At 40.6% G+C, this 27,289-nt stretch overlaps 1 protein-coding gene across 1 annotated transcript in view; it reads right to left on the bottom strand.

Moving 5' to 3' along the window:
* Window positions 1–27,289, bottom strand: part of LOC119428657 (serine/threonine kinase 11 interacting protein) — a 97,748-nt gene that overhangs the window by 2,101 nt on the left and 68,358 nt on the right. Inside the window, exons 22-24 of the mRNA XM_037696327.1 lie at window positions 12,883–12,967; window positions 9,859–9,941; window positions 351–571 (exon numbers count right to left, since the gene is read on the bottom strand). Coding sequence (XP_037552255.1) covers window positions 351–571; window positions 9,859–9,941; window positions 12,883–12,967 — 389 coding nt within the window. The remainder of the gene's footprint in view (window positions 1–350; window positions 572–9,858; window positions 9,942–12,882; window positions 12,968–27,289) is intronic.

Genomic DNA, 27,289 nt, shown 5'->3' with positions numbered 1-27,289 from the left:
ATAGTGTGTTCCTAATCTTAACCTTTAGCTAGTGTTTTGCTGATTTTTCCTTTTAGCTAAATTTTTGCAAGTCTTAAGCAAGTCTTTAGCTAGTGTTTTGCTGGTTTTTACTTTTCAGCTAGTCTTTTGCTACTTGTATTTTTTCTGCTCCTTTAATGTTTAATAATGCCGTTTAAGTTTCTTCAACAAATTTCAGCAACATTTTCTCATCCTTTTGTTTTGCAGAACGACACAATTACAGCTGAAGGGAAAGAAAGAATTCTAAGTGTGTCGTCCTGAGCAGAAACAGCTAAAAGCAGCAGCAACTACAACGAACATAATTTAACAACATTTCAGCTAGAAGTGCTGACCTCATCATAAAGCTTCAGGTCCATCCTGAACTGGTCCGCGGGCCACAGCAGGACCGAGCTCACGCAGCTGATGGGCAGGGTTTCTAAGATGGCGAAGCTCCCACTGCACGGTTTATCGTTTCCATTTGCGGTTGAGCCGTTTTTCCTCCACTGGTGATCTTCTTCGAGCAGGTAGAGGGTTTCTCGAGTTGCCAGGACCGTCAAAGGCATCCAACCGTCCTCTAAAAGAAAAAACATGGATTTTAACAAAACAGGTCGTTGGATGCAAATTTACAGTCATCTCAATTTAAGATGGCCGCCACAGGTAATCGACCTTAACCAACAAAAATGGGTTTAGGTCAGTCATTGTTACAGATATAACCCAGGGTGGTGGTAGCTGAGAGTCATCCTCAGAGCTACAATTGATCATGTGATGTCTTTATTTAAAATTTGACGTGTAGCAAATACGCCAGTTTAAATATTTGTTCAAGCTTCTGAACAATAAGACATTAAAGTCAAAATTACTGTTTTACGTGTTCAAATTTAGCAATTCAATAAAATATTTATTCCTTATCTGCACATTCAAAACACTAAATGTTAAAATTTCTTTTTAAAGTACTTGATAAACTTCCAAATTCATGGTAAAACTTTTATAGTTTTAACATAAAAATGTGTTAACGCGACTAAGTTTTGGGGACAGCCAGTGTTTGTTTAGCCTGTTTTAGCCTAATGACAACACTACCCCCACTTCTTGTTGGGGACTGCCTGAAGGCAGCACCTATTATTATCCACCTGACAAGGGTTTCATAACTTTATATCTTAATCTTCTGTTAACTTTAATGTGGCTTGAACCACAACGTGTATCCTCACAAATATCATATCAAAACGACCGGCTCGGGATCGTGATACGTGCAATTACTTTTATTGGCGTTTCGAGTTACCATGGTGACGTAATTTGCAAACAAACACGCATTTTTTCTCATTGAAAAACACTGAAGCGAACCGGTTCGCTTCAGGATTAATTTTAAGGTTCTTTTATTTGTTTTCAAATGTCTTCATGGTCTCGCCCCACAGTATCTGTCCGACCTGCTCCAGCTGTACACTCCTTCTCGCTCTCTCAGGTCAGCAGATCAGCTGCTGCTGGTCGTCCCAAGGTCCAACAGGAGACTGAGAGGTGACCGAGCGTTCTCAGTCGCTGCCCCTAAACTGTGGAACGAGCTGCCTCTGCATGTCAGACAAGCTGGCTCACTTCCTGTTTTTAAGTCTTCTCTGAAGACACATCTTTTCTCTTTGGCTTTTACTTCAGTTTGAAATGTTGGTTTTAATGACTCTAAGTTATTTGTTTTATTTTATTTGTTATCTTTATTTTATTTCACATTTTTAACGTGTGGGGTTTTTATGTTTTTGTATGTCCTAGTGTACAGCACTTTGGCCAACAGTGTTGTTTTAAAGTGCTCTATAAATAAAGTTGTATTGTATTGTATTGTATTGAAAAACACTGACATAACTCTTAACAGCTTCTAACTGCCACAGTGAGGTCACATGACCTAGAGTGGAGAGGTCTCTGAACAAAACAATGATTAACTTTTTGGAGCCATTTTGGATCAAGATGGCTGCCACAGCTACCTCAGAAAACTCCAAATCGACTATAACTCAGCCATTCAAAAACGACTACAACTCATTAATATTTTTGCCGTATCGAGCTGACATGGTGTGGTGGTAGCTGAGAGCAAACCCCAACACATAATACTGTCAAATCAAAACTTTTAAATGGCTGCAATGTGGCAGTCCCCGCAAAAGTTTCTCCAGGAACTTTCTAGTTATTTATACCTTTCACTTAGTTTTACAAAAATGAAACGAAATAGCCTTAATTTTTACTTTTTATTCCATGTTATGTGCACTTGAAACACACAGTTAGCATGAAGTAAATAAACTTTAGGAGAAGAAACAGAAGACAAGGAGCAATCTGCTGCACTTCATTCAAAGAGGGCAGCCATGTTGAGGGGAGCTCAACCATTGCTCCACCATGGGGAGTGGTGGCGCAGAGGTTAGAAGATGGGCTTGTGATCGGAAAGTCGCAGGTTCACCTCCCGGTACCGTCAACATCAAAATGTGGGTGGAAAAGGTGAAACACTCACACCTCCCTCCACCCTCATTCGCCCCACTCTGGGCCCCTGAGCAAGGCCCTTAACCCCCACCATCTGCTCCCTAAACAGGTCCCTCTTGAAAATGAGTTCTCGTGGCTCAATGAGACTACCAGGATAAATAAAGGCTAAATGAAAAAAGAAAATGTTAAGACAAGCAGGATGAGGTCACTTCCAGTGTCGTTTTACATGAAACAATGCGATTATGTGTGTGATAAACTTTGAAATGTTTTATTCTTTCTATACAAGATCTTTCACTGAGTTTAGTGGATTGGAATCTCTTTTAATGGAGACTGCTTAGTAAGACAGCCACCTATTATTATCCACCTGACAAGGATTTCTTAACTTTATCTCTTACTCTTCTGTTAACTTTAATGCGGCTTGAACCACAACGTGTACCCCCACAAATCTTATATCAAAATGACCGGCTCAGTACCGTGATGTGTGCTGTTACTGAGGCCTGTCGCAATAAACAATAAATTAATTAATTGCATGATAAATGAAAATTATCAACCTCATTTTCATTTAGCGGCTTTATCGTGTCTCTCTTTCTACTGAAGTCTGGATGACAAAAGGCTCAACTCCGGTGCTCTTCACTGACCCCTCCCTTTCTCTTTTTTCTCTTTACTTTAAAATATGTTTTAACGATCCAAAATCACGTTTTTTGATCATTAAAAGCAGCTAAGCTGAGAAGCTAAGCTAACAGGTCGATCTCAGGAAAAAAACTCAGTCTTATCGAAGCTCCAAAGTCCACGGTTGAAACCCATGTCTTCATGTAAAAAGTTGTTTTTCTCTGCACAAAGAAGCTGAGAACTTGTTTACTGATTTTTTTATTAAAAGCTTTGTGTGAAAAATGCTATGCTAAAGAGCTCAAACCACACTGAGCGTTCGCCATTTTGAGAACCGAAGAAAAGGAAAGAGAGACAGCCCATGTCACGTCAAGGGGCCTCCCTCCCATTTTTTTTAAGAGACACACTGCTCGCTCCCTCACTATCCATCCTTCGGTTAAACAGTGTTATACTGCCATCCGGTGGTCAAAAAAAGGTACAACACACAAAACAATTTAACAAACATTTCTTTCAATGCAATTCTTGTGGATTAATCAGAAATTGCTTTTTTCAAATAAGAAATATTTCTAGGCTTTAGTCTCTTATGTCAAAAGCAGAATTGTAGATGATTATCCATGCTTTTATTACATCCCGTCTGGATTATTTTAACAGTCTTTTCATTTGTTTTACCAAGAAGGATCTTGATCATTTGCAGACAGTTCAGAATGCTGCTGCAAGACTTTTAACCAACGCACGAAGAAGAGAGCACATAACGCCAGTTTTAATCTCTTTACATTGGCTACCGGTACGTTTTAGAATTCATTACAAAATTTTAGTTCTTACTTTTAGAGCTCTGACTGGTCAAGCCCCAGTCTATATTTCTGACCTTTAAGAGCCCTACTTCTCTTCTCGGAGCATCAGATCTTCCAGTCAAAGGCTGTTAATGATCCCACAAACTCATTTTAAGAACAGAGGGGATAACGCTTTTAGGGCTGTGGCCCCCAGACTGTGGAATGCATTGCCTCTGACTTTGCACTGCCTTGATTCTCTTAATACTTTTAAAAAGCAGCTGAAGACACATTTGTTCAGATTGGTTTTTAATTAGTTTTATATAGTCTTATGTCATACGCATGTTGTTTGATCTTTTGTTTGTATCTTTTATCTTGTGTTTTTATGTCGTATTCTGTAAAGCACTTTGTGGTTTTTGACCTGTAAAAGGTGCTATATAAATAAAATTTACTTACTTACTTAAATTTGACAATAATTACTAATTATTGTTAAATTTCAAACAATATTATCTTTTATCACAATAATTTCTGAGACAATTAATCACCTGGTAATATTTGTTATCGTGACAGGCCTAATACTTTTATTGGTGTTTCCAGTTATCATGGTGACGTAATTTGCAAAAACACAATTTTTATTGGTCATTTCTCATGGACTCTGGTTGCAAATCAAATATCCAAGATGGCCACCTGAGCTAAAAAGGAAAAATACTCTTAAATCAGTCATTTGTAGCGATATTAAGCTGAAATTTGATGTGGTGGTAGCTGAGAGCAATAACCAATAAATAATTAATTAAAAATTTCAAGATGGTCACCAAAGCTAAATTTAAATGTCTTTAACTCAGCTATTTTTAAACATAAAGCTGAAATTTGGTATGGTGGTAGCTGAGAACTTTTGCCATCACATTCTGAATCCAAATCAAAAATCCAAGATGGCCACCATAGCTTACAAGGAAAAAAATACTATAAATCATTGCTTTTTTGCCACAGAATTGTGGTAGCTGAGAGTGAACTCCAACACATAGTACTGCCAAATCAAAATTTTAAAATGGCCACGATGCAGCAGTCCCCGAGTTTCTCCATGAACTTTCTAGTATTACCTAGAATTTTGCTTCAAACCCATCCAGTAAGTATAAAAAGTAGCTTTTCTTGGTGCTTGACTATAGAAAGAAGTTGAACATAATGGCATCATAATAACAAAGTTAGAATTTGTGTCTTTCTTCTTGTGAAAATTACTGATAATAAGCATTGCTCAATATCAATCACCTTCGCTGAATAATTTAGGAAAAAAGTGAACAAGTTGGGATATTTTTGTCTTCGGTCTGATTCATCTTTTCCATCGCCCAAGTCGAAACACCAGGTTGTGTTGACATGAAGTACGTAATTTGTTTCATACTTTAAAGTATGCAAGATTCCAACACCAGGTTGAGACCTCACTGCTAAACCCAACAAACCCTTGACTTACTCGCATAGTTGCAGCACAAAATATTTAGTTTTGACCTTTTAACCTCTGAGGAAAGTTTCGAAAAGAGTTTCTGACGTGTAAAAACATGAGCCGCACTTAGCTTTGCTCAGCCTCCAGCTACCTTGGCTGTAAATTAAAATATTTCCTCTGCCGCGCAGGCGAACGCGCAGCTCCGATGCATGCAGAAACAGTCATCTGTCAAAGCGGCTCAGTCTAAACTGTGTATTTCTGCCTCATTTGTTGGCAAAGGTTACGTAGCGTGTTGACAGGCGCCTCACGTCAGTGGCTGGCCACAAATCACCTCCTGTTTTCTACATTCTGCTCCCAGCAGTTTGAAATCTTTTGTAGCACTTTGTTGTGTTGCTTCAGTACTTTCAAGGATTGCCAGAATGAGTACTAATTCAGCTAAACTCTAATTTTGTATGTTTTTTTGCAACTTACTTCTGCACACTTTGCTATTTTAGCCGTTCATGTTTCAAAAAGTTCTTATTTACAAGACAGGTGCCATGACTTTTTTTTTATCAAAGTTCATGCTCAGTCATCCAGGAACAAAATCCAATAAAGGTCAATCAGGTCATCTGGACAGTTTTTTTTTGTTTTTTTTTGTGGAAAGACTTTTTGCCCTCTATCCGGAGGGCTTCATCAGTCTGAGGAGTCCCAAGTAAACTGTTTTCTCCACTCAGCTGTACACTCCTTTAGTGGACCAACCAGTTTGCTGGTGACTGGGGGCTGTCCTGTCCCCTGTCGACTCATCCCAGGCAGGCAGCCACAGCCAAAGTGGTTCAAGACATCAAAGTTCATGCGCAATCATCCAGGTACAAAATCCAATAATGGTCAGTCAGGTCATCTGGACAGTTTATTTTTTGTGGAACTACTTTTTTATTTTATTTACTTTTATACTTTTCAAAGTACTGAACTTTATTTCCAAGTATTTTCCTCATGGAAATTCATAATTTCTTTAATCTCCATAAAAATATTTTTCTCCGAAATCTGCTTCAGTAAACTTACAGTTTCTCCCTTATGCCATTTTTATGTTTTAGCTAGCTCTTTTTGCTTTTGTCTAAACCTTAGCTACTTTTAGCATCTTTGCATTTGTTTAGCTACGTCTTTGAGTCTTTTAGCTTTATTTGTTATATTAGCCTATAGCTAGCAGTTGCTATTGTAGCTTTTACCCAACCTTTTGACCTTTTGCTAAATTAGCTCTTACCTAGTTTATTTTCACACAATTTAGTTACTCCTCTGGTCTTTTAACTTTAGCTAACATTTTGGTTTATACCATTTAAGTTTGTAGCATTTTACATTGATGTGAATGTTGTTCTTCCTGCACCAGCTCTCCAGGTGTTCCACCTCCTGCCTGTAGCTGGACTCATCGTTGTTTGTGATGCATCCCACCACAGCTGTATCATCTGCAAACTTTATAATATGACAGCCTGGATGGGTAGGTGCATGGTCATACGTGAGCAGAGTGAACAGGAGAGGGCTCAGCACACATCCCTGAGGGGAGCCAGTGCTGAGGGTTATAGTGGAGGAGGAAAAGTTGTGGATCCTCACTAACTGTGGTCTGTTTGTTAAGAAGTCTAGGACCCAGTTACAAATGGAGAAGCTTAGTCCTAGCGTGAGTATTTTGTCCAACAGGGTTTGGGGGACCATGGTATTGAAGGCAGATGTGAAGTCCACAAAGAGCATACGGACGCAGGAGTCCTTCTGCTCCAGGTGGGTGAGAGCAGTGTGGACCACATGGGAGATGGCGTCTTCTGTTGATCGATTCTTGCGGTATGATGGTCCTCACTGATGTTGATGGTTGTTTTGATGTGGGTCATGACCAGTCTTTCAAAGCATTTAGCGACTATTGGGGTGAGGGCCACTGGCCAGTAGTCATTCAGACCAGTCACTGTAGAGCTCTTTGGAACTGGGATGATGGTGGCAGTCTTCAGGCAGGTGGGAACTGTTGCCAGAGTATTTGAGGAGTTAAAGATGTCGGCCAGCACCTCTCAGAGCTGATCGGCACAGTCTTTCAGCACCTTCCTGGGGATGTTGTCTGTGCTAGTTTCTTTGTGAGGGTTAATCCTCCCGAACTCTTTTACTTCAGCTGAGGTCACATTGAGGAACTTTATTCTGGTGGAGTGGTGAGTCTGGTGCTGGGTGGTCTGTTTGGGTCTTCAAAGCATGCATAGAACCTGTTGAGAGCATCAGGCAGTGATGGACATTGTGCACCCCTGCTTTTATAGTCTGTTATGCACTTAATGCACCTCTTGTAGTTAGCCTATTGCTACATTTAGTACAGAGATAACTTTTTGCTAGTTTTATCGGCTAGCTTGTTTTTTTCTACTTTTGATTAATATTTTATCTTTTTTTTTCTTTTAGCTTTTAATTAGTATTCTGTTTCTTTTAGTTTTAACAATGTACGTTTAAGAATTTTCAGTAAAGTAATTTTGTCCTTTAAATGCGAGTTAAATGATCCTAAACTCTATTATAGAATAAACACTGGACATTTTATAGCGTTCATTTGCAATTCTTTTCCTGTGTAGGGGAAGGGAGGGGAAGTCTGAGACTGTCATCATTGTATGCTCCCATACAATGGCGAATTGGTTCTCTGCATTTAATCATCACACCCGAGATGTACCCAGGTGGAGCAGTGGGCAGCTATGTAAGCGCCCAGGGAACAATTGGGGATAATGATGTCTTGCTCAGAGACACCACGACATGTGGGAATGGCTGGGAGTCGAACCACAGCTTTCTGGTTGTAGGTTGGCTGCCCTGCCTCTACTTAACCTTGGCCCCTGTGAAAAGGTCCAAGTAACTAAAAAAAAAATCAATCAGTTTTATAAAAGAAAATAAGGATTTCAGCACCACCGCCGTGATGGCGCTCTCTCTCAAGGTCCAGAAGTTTGGTCACGTGTTGGTTATGTCTGTATGATGACGACGATGCTACGAACACATGAACATTTAATAGTTAGATTTTAGATAGAAAAGTCCCAGAGAGGTTGTGGGGGCACGGTGCGGGGGGGGGGGGGGGGGGGGGGGGGTTTTGGGGGGGGGGCGGGGGGGGGGGGGGGGGGGGGGGGGGTCTGTCAGCAGCAGTGGGATCACTGATGGCGGTGTGTATGTGTGGTTTATATGCAGTGTGTCTGAGTGCAGCAGGGAGCTCTGCTCTGAGCACTTTGAGACGTAGAGCTCGCTCAGTTGGGAACACTGCTGGCACCTGAGCTCACCGAAGGAGGCAGCTGTGGCTGAGTGGTTAGAGTGGTCACCATCCAATGGGAGAGTTGGGTGTTCGATCTCACCAGCAGTCACTTGTTTAAGTGTCCCTGGGCAAGACACTGAACCCCTCATTACCTCTGATGTGTGTCCCATCGGTGTATGAATATGGAAAAGCTCTGATTAGTCTCTACAGATTCAGATTATCTTTGTTGAGATCTAGTAGAGTGCTGTATTAATGTGTGTGTTGGAGGTAAATGAGGGCACAGATTGTGATGTAAAGCACTTTGACTGCCTTGATTAGATAAAATGGTGCTAGATAAGCACAGCCCTTTTACCATACATCAGATAGCGTGTCAATATTTTCCACGTAGGAGTGTAGCAACATGCCGGCCTTACAGGACGTATAAAAAAAATGGTCAAAAATCTTTTTCATTTTGAAAAGTGTACACGAGTCCTTGACCCCCAGCGTACGGTTTTAGCGCTTGTGACAAAGGTACTGTAATTTCCGGACGATAAGCCACTACTGTTTTCACACGCTTTGAACACCGCGGCTTATACAATGCTGCAGTTAATTTATGTTTTTTTTAATGGGCTAATGATGCCACCAAAACATTTAGCTTTGTCACATCCAGGCACTCACATAGTTGACCAATACACATCTCTCTTGGGGGGGTAGCGATCAACGACTTCCTGGTAGACTACTGTATTTTTTTAATCAGCTGTGTTACAGGCACTGTTCAGAAAAAAACCCACTTACTGTATTTGTGTGTGTTTCCAGTACGTATTTAACTGAAAGTTAAAAAAAATCTTTCTGTGTAAATATCTCATGTTACAACATGAACACTCGCAGCTTATAGACAAGTGCGGCCTATTTATGTAAAAATGTATTTATTTATTTTAATTTAGTGGGCGTGGCTTATATTCAGGTGCACTCAATAGTCCAGAAATTACAGTAGTTGTATAGACGCTCAGCTAAAACAAGGCTGGACGGTTGCTGAGATTCGTCCCTAAATGAAGCGCCAAAGGGTCAGACTAGATCGTTGTAGAAACATTTGGCATGAAAGGAGCGGGGCAACATGCATGCCTTCAAAGAATAAACCAAACAACAAACACAGACCCTGAAAAGGGAACATTTGGTGTTTAACTTTATTCCTCAGATGTCGTGTCGTGATTCACAGAAACAAAACGTTTAACTGTGTTTGTCCTGAGTTAAACCTCGCATGCCTCCGCGCTCGACATCCTGACATCTTATCGTTTCCGAAACAAACCTCGCAAATGAGGCTAAATAAAAAACGGGCACGCTGATGAAAGATTTTCTTTTTTTCCTTTATAGCATCAGAGCAGCGTTCTGTTTGATTATCATCTCAGCTTCAGAGGAGCAGTCACCTTGCAGGACAAAAGCCAGGAGGTAGAAGAACTGCAGCTGTCCGTCCTCCACATCTGCCTGGATGTCTTCACACACGAGGGGCCTGAGAGATGAAAAGCAGCAACGTGTTAGAGCATCATAAATATTCAAAAAACTCGCAGCTGTCAGGTGCAGCTCCATCGGATGGAAGCACTTAAAACATCACATGAACTTCACAGGAACCAAAAAGAAATAATTGACAAAGTAGTGTCTTGCGCAAACATGTGTGTTTTCAGTCTGCGCCTGGCTGCTTCACAACACACGGACGACACTTTGGATTAGCGCTCAGCGTTTTGATTGTCGAGCTGAGGCTAGATACGAAACGTTTGATACTGCACCACCGCAGGAGAAAACCTGCGATTCGTCTGTCAAACTCCTTTTGTTTCCTCCGTCTCATCTAAAAGGACGTTTGTGTTTATTTAAACACGCCTTTCAATGAGCGCTTCAAAAACACATGCAGGCTGTCCGCATAAACACGTGTTTTCTGCACGAGAAGTTTTATCAGAGGAGAAGTTTTCAACCTCTTGACAGAATCTCGTCCGACAAAATCTTTGGTTGTCTGCAACCTTTACAATTAAGAAAATCTAAAACAGAAAATACTTTAATGAGTATATTGCACTATATACAATGCTTACTATATACAGATGTTCTCAGTCGACCATCTTGTGGACTGAGTGGCAAACTCTTTCAAGAGCTGAAGTATTTTCTACACCTACTTGTTACCCAGGCACCCCCCCAAACCAAATTTTTTATTTGCCAAACTGACAGATATCTCCCCTAAAAAGATTATTTCATTCAAAGGGATTATATTTACAGGATTACTGCTCATGTAGTCTTAATACCAGAGTTCATGCTCAATAATCCCGGTAAAAAAATCCAACAAAGTTCAGTCAGGTCCTCTGGATGGTTTCTTTTTTTTATTGAGACGTTTCATCCTTCATCCAAAGGACTTCATCAGTCCGAGGAGCCACAACAAACTCAGTTCCACAAGCAGCAACACTCACATAGTGAACAAACCAGTTTGCTGGTGTTAAGATGGTTTCTGGAGTCTGCCCTCTCCCCTGTCAACTCGTCTGAGGCAGCCATAGCCAAAGTGGTTCAAAACATCAAAGTTCATGCTCAATAATCCAGGTTAAAAAATCTACCAAAGTTCAGTCAGGTCATCCAGACAGTTTCTTTTTGTTGTTTTGAGACATTTCATCCTTCATCCAAAGGACTTCATCAGTCCGAGGAGCCTTAATGTAGCCTTAAAGAAGTCTTATTACTATTTATCTTATATATTTGATCAATTATTAAGTTACGAGAAGATGAGATTAAAATTTTCAATTTAATAAATGATAGTTGACGGCTGAATCAAGGCATAAACATACCTGAACTTAAACAACAAAATGTTTATCTTTTTTTCTGAGCGTGTTGTCAATGACGTTTTATTATTTTTTTTAAAAGATCCCTTTGCATCACCGTAGCATCAGGCGAGATCTGGTTGTCCAAAATGAAAATAAGTTGTTTTGTACAAACGTAAACCGCTTATTAGATCTTGTTTGTGCTTAAAAATATGTATGAGAAAACTAAATATTAAAGGCCCCAATTGCCTGCTGTCTTTCATGTTAAAGTTTTCATTCAAGATGGCTGCCACAACTCACACCTTCTTCTGCTTGTTCTTGTTTTTATTCTTGTTCTTGTTGTTCTTCTTTTTCTTGTTGTTGTTCTTCTTGTTCCTGTTGTTCTTGATCTTGTTGTTCTTCTTCTTGTTGTTGCTCTTCTTGTTCTTGTTTTTCTTGTTGTTGTTGTTCTTCTTGTTCTCGTTCTTCTTCTTGTTCTTCTGACTTTTCCCTCTTCAGGGGTCTCCACAGCAAGTCATCCTCCTCTATCTCTCTCTGTCATCACTCCATCTACCGCCATGTCCTCTCTAACTGCATCCACCTATCTCCTCTTTATCTTTTTCCTGGCAGCTGCATTTCTAACATCCTTCTACCAATATACCCACTGTCCCTCCTCTGGACATGCCCAAACCATCTCAGTCTGGCCACAACTCACAAGATGTGCTCAGAGTCTGAGCTGAGGGTGACTCTCAGCTACTACCACATTATTTGCAATTCTGAATATGCTATAGCTATTTTTGTGTTGGCTAATGTCAACTACTTGTGACGGCCATCTTAAAATCTTAAATTGTGTCGACTAAATGTTATTGCCTTCTTGAGGCTCAGACTGTGATTACTTTCTGAAAGTTAAAAAAAAAATCTGTCCTGTGATTTGTGAGATATTTTGCTAACAGACAAACAGTTTGGACACTAACAGTTAATGCCAAAGTTTGAAGCACAGATAATGTTCAATGTGTAAAGCTTGGAGTACATGTTGGGCATGACTTTCAACTATTACTACATTAAATTTTAGCTCAATATCTTTGAAACTTAGTCAGCAATTTTTATGTTGGCTACTGTTGATACGCTGAGAGGCCATCTTGAATTTGAGAGACTCTAAAAGTTAGTAAGTTATAGGTAAACATCCAGTGACTCTTTACTGAGAGTTTTATTAAAGTCTGTCAATGGGTTCATGAGATCTTTGGCTAACAGTACAAAAAAATCAGAAGTGACACAACACTACTATTCTATGTGTCAGAGAGAAAAACACACAATTTAAAGGTGTTAAAAACGATTGGTGCTTATAACAAACTACACAAATGAGGACAAGCGTGCCTCACATCTGCACATGTTGCCAATTAAGATGTGGTTTAGCAGCTAATTTAGCGAGGTCGCTTTACAAAACGAAATCTAAAAAAAGATGATTGTAATCAGCTAAAGATGTGCGAGAAATGTGCAGCGTTAGAACTTCTGCAGCCCGTAATTCCCTTTACCCTACACCCTGCCTGACCGCCGACTAATGTGTGCAGTGCTGTTCAGACCGCAGCTTTCAGCATCTACACAAATAAAATCAGAGAGGTCTGCTGTTTTTTTTCCTGTTTCTTTTTTCTTTGTTGCATCTCGACAGACTGCGGCAAGACGTACCAGAGATGGTGCTGCGGGGAGAGTCTGGTGGTTGAGATGGACTGCAACTTGCTGTCTGGTTTGTGGGACATCTCACGGACGATTCCTGAGGGAATAAAGACAAAATTATTATTATTTCTTTTTTTTTTTAAGGCAGAATATTCACAAGAACTAAAATGTTTAATCAGAATCAGAATAAGCTTTATTATCATTGTACTGGGATACAGTGAGATTATGTTCGTACAACTGTCCACAAGATGGTCGGAGTGCACGTTGCTGCTGCTACAAGAGCGCGGCCTCTTATCTTTAGCAGAATACTTTTAGACAGAAAAAAGTAAAAGGCCATGAGGATGGATAGTGGTATTACAAAAAAGATCTCTTCACATCTTGTACTATTAGGACACGATTTGAGACATTAAAAAACAGCAAGCATGTTTATAGACATGATCACATATGCATTTGACGACAAGATGGTGAGATGTGTCCATGAAGCACTATTAGATAAGTCATAGTCCTGATAAGATGTTGGTCAGCCGGCAGTTCTGATAAGCCTGCACAGAAGTTCTCGGGGGCGGGGGGTTGTGATAGACAAAGCTTTTTCCCTAGTTACCCATGTCCCAGGAGAAATTTGATAGTCGGCTCGTATCCACAGCCAAACGGGGGAGTCAGATTCATATAAACCACAATTGCTGATGTTCTTCAGGCAAACTGTTTTTTTTTTTTTTCTTGTCAGCCTTGAGTCCTGCTGGTACTTTCCAGATCCAAAATGGCCAGATTTATGGGCATTCCACTCCACTATGAGTCTTCTTCAAGGTCGACTCCAGCATGCTGGTGAGTCCTAGAAGCCGCAGGTGGCCTGCGATTCTCACAAATCACTTCCATCTTACGGTTTAGCTCGTAAATCAGCTGAGTTTGAGTAATCATAGCATGAACCAAACATTCACACAGACACAGAAGCTTTGTCATGGCCAAAACTGCTGCCAATATCTTCTTCAAAAGTTGATAACATAGGAACCTGCCAATACCAAAAACTAGAAACCCTGCTATCATGAATCAAATTATAAAACGTCTTTGGTGTTCTCCTGAGACAGAACTGAAAGACACATAAGCTGCCAAACTCCCCACAGATCCCTGATGTACCCAGAAGCGTGAGTCTCAGCAGGACATGAGGGCTCTCTAGGACTCTGTCGTTTTGTTAAAAAGATTTTGTTGATTGCATTGAAAGTCCAGCTCATCAGATCCATAATAGTATTTTTTTTTCGTTCTGAAGCTGTGTACCAGGAGCTCCGAAACACACACAGAGAGCAAAAGCAGGAGGAAGAGGAGAACAGGGGAGGGAGAGGAGAAGGCGTCCCTCTTGAGCGAGAGCAGAAAAAAGTTAAAGTTAATTCCTCCGAGCTGTTTGTGATTTACTATCCACCAAAGTAGAAAAGCTGTGTGTGAAAAGCTATTGATGCTTCCATGGGGTTCCACAGGGAAAGTATCAGCCAGCAGCTTCTGACCAGATCCATTGATTAACTTATTAGGGGTGCGAAAAAAATTGTTTTTTCCATGAATCTAGATTCTTAGTCCTGGCGATTCTGAATCGTTTCTAAAGGTCCAAAATCGATTTTAAAATGCATTTAAGTTTTATATTTTTTCAGCTCCTACTCCCCGTTCGGCCACCATAGAATTGAGCTGTGTAGGCCACCGTACAGCAAGCTAGTTAGCTAACTCCTTTTATCTGAATGGAGCCTGCTAGCATGGAGGAGGGGGACAGTGCGATTCAACCCGCTGCTTCGTCTTTAAAAATCCTTTCAGATCCTGCAATGTTCCGGGCGAAGACAGAGCTTCACAAGAGCACAGTTGTTTACAAGAAGTGTCAAATAAAATTGTGGTACAGTATTTTGGATATATATCATTTTGATATAACATTTGTGGGGGTACACATTGCTGTTCAGGCCGCATTAAAGTTGAAAGAAGAGCAAGACCTTACTAGTGAGCAGACTCTGGTTCCAAAATCACAACATGGCATACTCTGTGTACCGATTCTTACTTGGTCCAAGTAACAACAAACCCACAAAGGTGGGTACATTTGGTCTAGTATGACAAAACATGTCTGGTGAAGATGCGGTGATCTGGGTTTTATTTGTAGCCACAGTATTTGAGGCCTCATGTATCAGCGGTGTGTACTCACAAAAAGGCTGTGTGTGCCAGGTTCCATGCACATGTGGGGTTGTATCAAAATGAACATTGTGTGAAAGTGTGCTTAAAAATGCACACTTTTTAGGGTCGGCTTGGGTCTCCTGAGCTGTCCCTTAGTTATGCTGATATAGGCTTAGACTGCTGGAGGACAAACTGGCCACACTTTTTCACTCTACAACTGTCTTTACTTACTCTGCTCAACCCGTTTTGTATTTGTAATTATTTTTTTCTATCCCCAACATGTGGTTTTTTTTTGTCTTTCAGGTAAACTTGGACCTATATCTGGACTTACCATTCTGTGTTCGTTTGTCTCTCCTTCATGTCCTCTCAAACCAGCCGGTCAAAGCAGATGGTCGCTTGTCCTGAGCCTGGGTCTGCTGGAGGTTTCTTCCTTTTAAAAGGGAGTTTTTCCTTTCCACTGTTGCCACTGTGCTTGCTCAGGATGGGAGACTGCAAACAGCGGCAGAAGCGCCTGACCTGGGCTACAGAGAAGCAGCACTGGACTGTTGCTCAGTGGTCCAAAGTACTTTTTTCGGATGAAAGCAAATTTTGCATGTCATTCGGAAATCAAGGTGCCAGAGTCTGGAGGAAGACTGGGGAGAAGGAAATGCCAAAATGCCAGAAGTCCAGTGTGAAGCACCCACAGTCAGTGATGGTCTGGGGTGCCATGTCATCTGCTGGTGTTGGTCCACTGTGTTTTATCAAGGGCAGGGTCAATGCAGCTAGCTATCAGGAGATTTTGGAGCACTTCATGCTTCCATCTGCTGAAAAGCTTTATGGAGATGAAGATTTCATTTTTCAGCACGACCTGGCACCTGCTCACAGTGCCAAAACCACTGGTAAATGGTTTACTGACCATGGTATTACTGTGCTCAATTGGCCTGCCAACTCTCCTGACCTGAACCCCATAGAGAACCTGTGGGATATTGTGAAGAGAAAGTTGAGGGATGCAAGACCCAACACTCTGGATGAGCTTAAGGCCGCTATCAAAGCATCCTGGGCCTCCATAACACCTCAGCAGTGCCACAGGCTGATTGATTGCCTCCATGCCATGCCGCATTGAAGCAGTCATTCATGCAAAAGGATTCCCGACAAAGTATTGAGTGCATAACTGAACATGATTATTTGAAAGTTGGCGTTTTTTGTATTAAAAACACTTGTCTTTCATTGGTGGGATGAAATATGCTAATTTTTTGGGACAGGCATTTTGGGTTTTCATGAGCTGTATGCCATAATCATCAATATTAAAACAATTAAAGACCTGAAATATTTCAGTTGGTGTGCAATGAATCTGAAATATATGAAAGTCTCATTTTTATCATTACATTATGCAAAATAATGACCTTTATCACAATATGCTAATTTTTTGATAAGGACCTGTATAACTTTACTAATAGGCTTTTATATGTATGTGAATGTTTCTGTAAAGTGCCCAGAGACAACTTTGTTGTGATTTGGTGCTATATAAATAAACTGAATTGAATTGAATTGTTCACCTGCTGTGACAATGTGCTTAGTTCCATGCTAACTTTTCAGTCCACAGTATGAAACTACAAAATACTGCAACTCACCTAAATACACCAAAATATGACTCTAGGGTACTTGTAAACATGCATTGGTGACCACACGCCTGCAGGGCGCACAGATAGTGAGGTGCTTAAAATAAATGTGAATTAAAATTCCCATGACGCTGAGGTTCTTTGCAACAAGAGCCTTTCAGAAAGAGCTGGCTGAAAGGTTGGGCATTTCACAACCGTCCTTGGCCCATGCTACACCAGCTGTAAGTATGGCCTCATCCCAGTGGTGTAGTTTATATGATATGCTGGTATACGGCATATACCCACTAGAAAAGCTTGGAAATTTCCGTAAACAGTACCCATTTAAAAGTGCCCAATGATACGTGACATATCATTGGGCATGTGTCATTGATACGTTGAACGGCCGTTAAATGCTTCCGTAACGATCTGTCTGTATTAAGCGCTTGTTTAGTACATTTGCTTATAAGGACCATCGCAAACTCTTCACTGCTCCTCTCTGCTGCTCTGCCTCATCCATATGATGCCCAGAAATATTAAATTTTCCCCACACTGTAGCTAAAACCATCCGTTGATGCCCAGCAACTGGATTCTTCCAACCATCTATTCATTAAAAAAGCCTCAAGGTTCTACCAAACCCCTGAGTGTCTCAGTGTTTACAGTAATTGTGTAATTAGACGTGTGTAAAGTTGGAAATGCCTGTCTCAGAAGTACACCACCAGCAGATAAGTGCCTCTGGGTTAATTTGATTAAATGACAATTATGGGGTGTATTGTATTGATGTACAATTTACCTGTCTAAATAAAGGTTGAATGAATGAATAAATGGTGTTCAACATTATTGGATGAGAGGTGATAGACAGCCATCCTTCATTTCACTCTAAAGTTTCTGTCTGACACTTTAACCATTTTGTTACTTCTGCGGTTGCACAATTCTGACAATCACAGCTTCACACCTACCTCTTAGACAAAGAAAAGTGTGCCAAAGATGTTTTTACACCCCACTACTTATTAACATTCCATGAAATGTTTCTTTTTCCTGCAGCAAACATACTTTTCAATTGTGCAGAGAGGAGAATCACGCATGCAGGACAATATCTACATTTATTTGCACATTTAAATGGAGGTGTGTCAAGGTAGGTGTTTCATGTCAGAGTCAGAGTCAGAGTCAGAGTTTCTTTATTGTCATTCGCACCTCATGTGGTACATGTGGTGGAGCGAAATTATGTACACGGGGTCCCCGTTACATCCAACAATAAAATGTATAAGAAAAACAGTAATAACATCTAAGATATGAACTAAGAAAAACATCAACTAAATATACACTAAGCACTCATAACATAAAACATTGAACATGTATTACATGAGTCTGTGAGCAGATGTGCACGCATGAACACATCAACATTGAAACAGATCAGCAGCAACATGAAACCGATCAGCAGCAACATGATATGGTTTCTCACAGTGATTATTCTAGTTAGAGATTCATGAGTCTAACAGCCTCAGGGTAGAAGCTGTTCCTCAGTCTAGTGGTTCTACACTTAATGCTCCTTAATGTGCGCTCAGTTACTTGTTCCACCTAATTTTATGAAGGAATGGTGCGCTGCAACATGTGCACAGTTTTCACATTTTTTTCCCTATTCCAACATTCTGTATAAAAGTGGGGCACTCTTTCATATATGAGGCCCCTGGGCACTTTGCAGCCATTAAGCAGATCATGAACTCTGTAGATCAAAGGATTCTAGAGTCATATGTGAGGCCAACTGAAGCTTGGACCAAACTGGACAATGATTCCAACACAGTAGCAAATCTACAACAGAACGGCTGAAAATGGTCCAGTAAAAATTCAGAACTCAACCTGATTGAAAGGCTGTGGTAAGATCCTAGAAGAGCTGGGCTAAGAAAAATCATCTGCTAACCTCAATGAACTGAAGCAACATTTGAAAGAACAGTGAGCCAAAATTCCTCCACAATCACGGGGAGACCGATAACGTCCTACAAAAAACCTTTGTATATTTCAGACGATGTTTGGGGGAGGTTTTAGAGAGGGTTCACAGATCTTTGATCTGTGCTAGGTACAATTGAATTTAATGTTGGATCCTTTTCTGGGCTTGCTAAAATATTTGACACGGTCTCCTCTGTGCGAACAATGCTGCTGAGTCACAGCAAACTATCGTTCTACGAGTAGTCACCCTATGAAGAGGTTCTAGTTTGAAATCTTACTTATCTAATGCAACCAGAAAAGTTATTGCTACCAATTCCTTAACTGCATTGTTCACAGTAGTCTCGTTCACATGACGCCTTAGTCCAGGACTGACACATGTTCTGACCACCTCGGACACATGGAGGCAGCGAGGGCGGGGTCTATCTCTGATGCGCCTCTGTGCCTCCAAGTGAAGTAGTATTGGACCAGAAACTGTCAACATTTGAAAAGTTGGGCTGGCTTTGTGGCTCACACTGATTTGAAGAATATGATGGGAGTGATGGTAAATGGACTGTACTTATATAACGCCTTTCTATCTAATCAAGATACTCAAAGCTCTTTACAACACAATCTGTGCCCTCATTTACCTCCAACACACACATTCATACAGCACTCTACTAGATCTCTACAAAGACTGATCAGCGCTTTTAGATCATATTCATACACTGATGAGACACACATCGGAGGCAGTGAGGGGTTCAGTGTCTTGTCCACGGACACTTCAGCATGTGACTGCTGGTGGAATCAAACCACCAACTCTTCCATTGGAGGAAAACCGCTCTAACCACTCAGCCATAGCTGCTCCAAGATGTAAGTTTTGGGCGACCACCCAGTCACGGAATTTTTTCATTCATTCAACCTTTATTTATACAGGTTAATCCCATTGAGCCTGGGGACTCATTTACAAGAGGCCTGATTTTAACAGAGTGATGACAACAGTGGACAACAAAGACCACAGTAGACAATCATAAAGAAAGCATACAAATTGATAAGAACAAGTGAAAGAAAATGGTATTAAAAAAAATGAAACAATAACAGCTAGGTTGTGAGGCAATGTAGAAAACTAAAAACAGGAACATGTCTGCATTGGTTTTTGCCAGAAACTTAATAGATGTTGTTTTTTGTTTTTTTTTGTTTGTTTTTGCCAGCCTTTGCTCCTTCTTCTTTCCTTTTTAATGGCACTATACAACAACACACATCAACAGCACATCTAGGGGCGGGGGTGTATGTGTCGGGGTCTTATTATTATTTATTTTATTTTATTTTTTTCTTCCTACCCCCCTAGTTCCCTGACTGCCATTCCGGGGGTGGGGTCCGGGAGAAGGGAAGGCCGTCGGGTGTTGACCAGGACTATGTGGGGGTTCAGGGTCTAGGGGGTTGCCGTGGGCGGTGCTGGCGCTGTGCTCTCCCTGGGGTTGTTTGGATCCCCTGAGCTTGGCTCTTGGGTGCCTTGGTTGGCCCGCTGGCCGGGGTGGCTGCCGGGGCCTGGCGGGCGGTCGGCTGGGGGCGCGTGCTTGGTTGTTGGCGGTGTGTGGGGGTGGTCGGTGGCGTGTCCTCTTCATGGTGGGGGGGGTATCCTGTCGGCGGGGCATGGCCTGGGCCGGGTCTGGGGTATTGGCTCTTCTCCGCTCGAGAATGAATGGGTTTACCTCCTGGGTTTGGGCATGGGCTGCCCCCTGTAGAGGGCGGGTACATGTCTTGGACCTGGGGGGTATAGAGTGCGTATCGGGAATAAGAATGAAATGTATCGTTATTGTATGTCTTTGAGTGAGTGAATGTGAGACTGAGGTTGGGATTGTGTGATTGTGTCTGTGTATGAATGGGTATTTGTTAGGTCGAGACTCGGACTGCCCCCTCTTTGATACAACTGGGGGTGCTTGGCATCGCGCCCCTATCGCGCGGCCCCCTAGTGGGGTGTGCCCTTGCCTGCCGGCGCGCTTGGGGCCCTTGGTGTCGGGGGCTGGGCGCTTGGGCGTGTGTCTGCTCGGCCTGGTGTCTGCCTGGTGGGGCTCGGGTCCTCTGGCCCTGTCGGGCCTTGGCCTGGGTGGTGTGAGTCCTCGGTGCCCGGGCCTCGGTGCCCGGACCTGGACCTACATCGGTGCGGCGGGTTCCGACGGAGGCCTATGAGTTTGTCGCTGTTGGCCCCGGGGGGTCACTGTATGTGGTCGCTGGTGGGGATCTTCCGGTTCTCCCCTGTGGTCCGTTCTGGGGGGTGGGTGAGTGGTTCGTCCTGTGTGGGTGGCTCTGGGGGCTCCGCGGTCGGGGTCCCTCCTGGGGTCTTGGGCTCTGGTCCCCCCTTTTTCGTCTACCTCTGGTCTTGGGGGTCGGGTCTCTGCTGCTTCACAGTTACTATTAAATGTTCTATTAGAGAAGCCTTATACACTTATGCATGCTCACAACCACACACAAATAGAAGCAGGGATGCTTATGTAGGCTTTATATGTAGATATATAGATATATAGATATGTATGTGAATGTATATTCATGTGTATGTATGTATGTATATAGGCGTAGGTATGGGTATATATATTTATGGAAACTTACTGCAAAGCCATGAATATTTTAAGTTCTTTATACATATGTATTTTGTTGCTGTGTTTTGTCATGTTCTTTGCAGGTGAACAGACAGTGGCCGGGTGTTTTGCCGTGTGCTCTCTTTGTGTATATTTCTTATATTTTGGAGTCTTACTTTGTCTTTTCTTTCTTTCTATCCTATTAAAAAGAAAAAAAAAAACTACACTAGATAGTCACTAGAATAAATATTTCATAATAATGGTGTGGAGAGGATGGCTGTAAGGGGAGAAGGGAGGCCATCTAAAAAAAAAAAAAAAAAAAAAAAAAAAAAAAAAAAAAAAAAAAAAAACTTAATAGATGTTTGAAGCCACTTAGAGAGGTCAAGGTCGAGAGCTTCAGATCTTTTTGCAAGATACTCCAGGAAACAGGAGTACAGAGTACAGAGTAGGAGAAGGCCCATTTGCCTAGTTTAAGTGTCAAAACACTGTAGCCAATCTCATTTCAGAGTAGAACTTTCAGTGAGTTTCTTTATCGCCTTTCAATTGCTCAAAAAAACTTTTTAAAATTTTAACCTTTTATATATATTTGCATTTGTTTTAAAGTCCAACACACACCATTATAGTCCCAAGTGGCCTTAACGGGTAATCACTGTAGTAGAATACGATGGTTATATGAGGCAGACAGCGCAGTGCGGCTGATCCTTCCAGTTTTCCAGGTCCAGTGAGCGGTGGAACTGCCTGGATAGTTGGCACACCATCTTTCCTCAGTCTGGTACCATACTTACTCTTAAATTCAAATGCCTGCACCATTGCTGACTCGTAATCCTCCAATTGAAAATGTACGGAACACAAAACACAGGTGGGCGTTGGCGCAATGAAATCATACAGTTTGACTTAATTTATACCCATTTGTCCTGAATTGTTTTAATTTTTAGGAAATAATGGATGCTAACTCCCTCCTTGGCTGTATTTAAACAGAACTATGCAGCGCATTGATTCAACATTTTTTTCCTGCGACGAGCAGTCTGGCCAGAAATAAAAATGATAGTTGCAGGTAGCAGGTGTGGCTGTTTAACCTTTCCCACCCCAGTGTTTCCCTAAGGTCATGCGAGAGAGGTGGAGTGCTATATCTGTAACTTTTTAGCTAGCGTGTCTGTATTGCTCGCCACTAGCTTAGTACTATGTCAGTGCCGGCAGTTATCAACAAATGTGGGTGGGGGGTTGTTGTGGGTGGAAAGGACATTTCAGTAGGCAGGGTGCCCTTCTTGGATAATGGTAGAGGAAACACTGCACCCACATTTTGATGTTGTCGGTCCAGGGAATTGAAACAGCGACGTTCAGAACACAGGCCCACCTTTCCTAACCTCTGTTCCACCACTCCCTATTTATTCACATTTATATGGACATGTATCTGTATACATAGATTGTTTGTTTCATATAGTATCCAATCATTTGTCTTTTTCTTCTTCTTAGTTTGGGGTACATACCTGGGCAGGGGGTTTGTTTATTACATACGTTAACATGGTGGATGTGTGCTTTCATTCACTTGAAGTTTGATTTAAATAATTTTAGAATGTTGTAAAGACCAGATCAATTGTATTATGTCCTGATATGAACAACTTTAGAACTAAAAGAAGGTTGTCTTCATTTTTCCCATGACTGTACTGTTTTTGTGTCTAAGACTCGTGACTATGCTAAACTGGAAGATAGAGCACATGTGGTTAAGATTGTTCAAGTGTCTAACTCAACTCAAACCATGTTTTTTCCAGAACAAAGTCAGACAACGAAAACATGAAAACTTACACAACAGCATGAGAAACGAACCCATCCTTGGAATTGAAGAAGTCATTTCTGTCGAGACTTATGTTCTGCTGCTGAGATTTACATGTTTTAGTCTATGGTGCTGTTTATTTCTGCATATTTCTCCTATTCTAACCCACCCACATGTGTCTGGATTTAGTAGATTTATAAAGCAAAGCTGCATGAAGCTTTATCTGGTCCTCATTTCATTTTTCCATACTATGCAGGAAGCCTGTAATGAACTCCAGTCCTAAATCAAACCTACATTCTTTTCTCTTCGGTCCAGGCTATTGTGGAAAAACAGAGTGTGTCCTCAATGAAATATCCCACAACCAAATATCTAACAACAATTTCAAAACCAAAGAATGGAAGGAAGGGGGATGGAGACCTATCTACTGACCAAAAATTTATTGAACGACCACAGGAAATCGAATAAAAATGTCCCAAGATTCCTGGTGAGGTGAGCAGTTTAGAGCTGAGGAAACTACCAGGAAAGTGAAAAGTTTGGTTTGACTGTTCAAACTGGGAGAAGTCAAATACTTCCCTGTTCTCACGTTCATGAGACATTTGGGACGAAGGGAAAGATTTTGGAGGTTGTTTACATTCATGCAAACACAACAAAGTGGATTGTAAAGAAAACTAGAAAGTTCCTGGAGAAGATTTGACGGGGACTGCCAGGCTGCTGCCAATTTAAAAATGTGATTTGACAGTACTATGTGATGGGGTTCGCTCTCAGCTATCACTATACCAAGTTGCAGCTAAATGGCCCTAAAAATGGCTGAGTTATTGTATTTTTTCCTTATGAAATAAGGTGGCCATCTTGGATTCAGTACTGATAGGGAACATTCTCAGCTATAACCTCACCAAATTTCAGCTCTGTATGTGTCAAAATGACTGAGTTATAGCCATTTAAACGTAGCATTGGTGGCCATCTTGGACTTTTGATTTTGATGCAGCATTTGATGGGAAACGTTCTCAGCTATCATCACACCAAAATTAGCTCAATATCACTAAAACTGACCAATTTATAATATTTTCCATTTTTTGCACAGGCAGTCATCTAAGATTTTTGATTTTGAGTCAGAAACTATTAGGGACCACTCTCAGCTACCAATCACCAAATTTTAGCTGAATATCTTTAAAAATAGCTGAGTTATATTTTTTTCACTTTTAGCTAAGGCAGCTATCTTGGATATTTGATTTGCATTAGGAATGTATAGGAAGTCACTTTCAGCTACAATCACACTAAGTTTAAGCTTAATACCTCTGAAAATGGCTGATTTATAGTTTGTTTCAATGAGAAAAATAGTGTCTTTGTTTGCAAATTACATCATCATGGTAACTTGAAACGCCAATAAAAGTAAAAGCGCACATTACGGTGCCGAGATGGTCGTTATGTTGTAAAAGTTGTGGGGGTACACATTGCGGTTCGGGCTACATTAAAGTTGATAGGAGAGCAAGACACTTTTCCGGTGGATAATAATAGGTGGATGGCAGTAATGGTATACGCTCAAGAAAATATCCCACCCAAATATTGGTGGAAAAAGCTCAGCAGACAAAAACCAAACCGAGACTAAGAATTCTTCCACTATTGTAGCTAAAACAAGAACGCCAACTCCGGTTGCAGGTGTAAAATTTCAGCTCCATTGAAGTAGCAGGTGAGAAAATGTTCGGAATACGATCTGCCGGGACACGCCAACAGAGAGGAAGAGAGGTGCGTAGTTATGTATGACAACTTATCTGTAGTTTGGCATCACTGTCGACTTGATGACACTTAAACAGATAAAGAAAGGAGCACGAAGGGGGAGAGGGCAACACTCTCATAACAACCTTCCACTAGCCGTTGTGTTTTTTTGTATTCTACAAACAAGTCAATTCTACTACTACCGTCACAGAATACATACAGTATATACATGAAAATATAATACTTCTAAAACTGAGTTTTTATTTTTTGGTAAAATAGTTTTAATAGATAAAAGGGTTGTATGACTTTGCAGATCCCAAGTTTCATTCCTTAAAACATATAAATTGACACCAAGAGAAAAAAAACAACTTTTTTTTTCTATACAGCAAAAACGTTTTTTCGATTTTTAAAAAGAAAATTACCTTTTTCAAATGTGTATTTCAAAATAAAAGCGGATGCTTTATTTTTCAAAGATTTGGCTAAAGTAATACTTATACTATTACCATTAAAAGTACATTTATATCGGCTACTCTTCTTCAGAGGTCACCACAGTGCGCAAATTCGAATGAAATACTGTATTTGGCAATTTGTTTTATGCCAGATGCCCCTCCTGCCACAACCTGGGCTCAAACCCGCAACCTTCAGGATTACAAGACTGACACTGACCACCAAGCTACCGCAGCCCTTCTACTAATACTACTTGTATTTCCTGTTGTATTTCCTTATTGCTGAAAAACAGCTGAAATAGCTAAAAAAAATACTGAATTTTAGCTGAAATAAAAGAACAAGCCTAAATTAGTAGAAGAAAGCAGAAAGAACACATAATTGCTGAATTAGGTTTAAAAAAGCAGAAATGAGCAAAGAAATTATGAAATTAGCTGAACAAAATTTGAAACTAGTAAAAAAAATAGCTGAAATGTAGCTGAAAATGCTGAAAGAAGACTAAACTACCCAAAGGAAGTGGAAAGAGCTGAAATTAGCAACAACAAAAAAAGTGGAATTAGCTGAAAAAGTAAAAAAAAAAAAGTATGAAACAGATAAATAGTAGCTGAAATAACTAAAACTAGCAAAAATAAGCTGAGAGGAGCATAAAAAGCTCAAATTAGCAGAAATAAATTAATTTGACTGAAAATAGCAGAAAATATCACAAAAAAGTTGAACTTACCTAAAAACAGCTGAAATTAGCTAAAAAATGTAATTGGAAAGCTAGAACAAGCTTCAATTAGCAGAAGAAAGCAGAAAAAAACATGTTTGCCTAATTAGACTGAAAGAAGCAGAAATGAGCATAAAAAGTGGAAATTATCTGAAAAAGGCAAAAAAAAAAAAAAAGCTGAAAAATAGCTAAAAAGGCAGAAAGAAGCTTAAATTACCAGAAGGAAGTGGAGAGAGCATATTTTTGCTGAATTAGGCTGAAAAAAGTTGAAATGATTGCAAAAAATGTGGAATTATCTGAAAAAGCTAAATTAGCATAGAACAGCTAAATAGTAGCTGAAAAAGCTGAAACTTGCAAAAAGGCTGAAAGTAGCAGAAAGAAGTTAGAAGAAGCACAAAAATGTTGTTGTTAACAGAAAGAAACTGAAAGGTTCACAAAACGGCTGAATAAAAATAGCTGTAAGTAGCTAAAAGTAGCCAAAAAAAGTTCAATTCCCAACAAATGTCAATTAGCTGTAGTGGCCATATTAAATTAATTAGACTCAAGTTTTTTAGTTGTAGATGTGCTGTTTACATTCTGAAAAGATTATTAGAGTAGCGGTTTGTGAGATATTTTGTTAACACAGACAGGCAACATGGCCTTCCAGTGGCAAGCAGTAAAAGGCCTGATTCTTCTCAGCTGTGTCACATGTCGAACACGTGTGGGATTAAACGATCAGGGGATCTGCTGCTGAGGGTGGAGAGGTGAGTGGAAAATAAAGAGCTGACTCTTGGAAGGGACAAAGACGACAAAATCTGTGCAAATCATTTTTTTCTCCGTTAACAGTGAAAAATGAATGTGGATGATAATGTAAAATATCACGGTTCAAACTTCCAGGAAAAAAATTAAAAAGTATTGGATGTACTTCTACAAATGATTCATTACTGGAGTAAATTCAATTCAAGATGGCTGCCACAGCTAAATGACAATATAAAACACAACCATGGCTTTAAAGGGCTCGCCGACTAGTTGGAATAGACCTTGTTGATAAACAATTACTTCGGCTATAAACGCCAGACTGTAAAAATACCGTAGGCTGTTTAGTTTGAATACATTTTAAGAAATATTTACACACGGACATCGCCATTTTGTTTATGCCGCAATGCATTCTGGGCAAAGGACATAGACAGGTTGCTTTGGTGCAAGCTCCATTCAGCTCGAATGTACATTTTAGACATTATGAATCAGAATCAGCTTTATTGTCATTGTACCGAAGCACAGTGAAATTACATTTCAGTACAGACCGTCCGACGGAGGTGACTGAGGCTGCCGCCTCAAGAGGTGCAGCCTTTATCTGACAGTCAGTCCTTTCATTTGAACTAGAGCGCGCTGACAGAGAGAATGAAGAAATGACTCGCCTTCAGCGTTAGCTCCAGAGCTAATATACAGTGGTGCTTGAAAGTTTGTGAACTCCATCATTTTCTACATTTCTGCATAAATGAGCTAAAACATCATGAGATTTTCACACAACTCCTAAAAGCATTATTTATTGATGAAAACGATCCAATATTACATATTTGTGAGTGGAAAAAGTATG

This window comes from Nematolebias whitei, chromosome 23 (assembly GCF_014905685.2).
Source record: "Nematolebias whitei isolate Nwh7 chromosome 23, NemWhi1, whole genome shotgun sequence".
NCBI lineage: Eukaryota > Metazoa > Chordata > Actinopteri > Cyprinodontiformes > Rivulidae > Nematolebias > Nematolebias whitei.
This window is presented reverse-complemented; position numbering and strand designations above follow the sequence as displayed.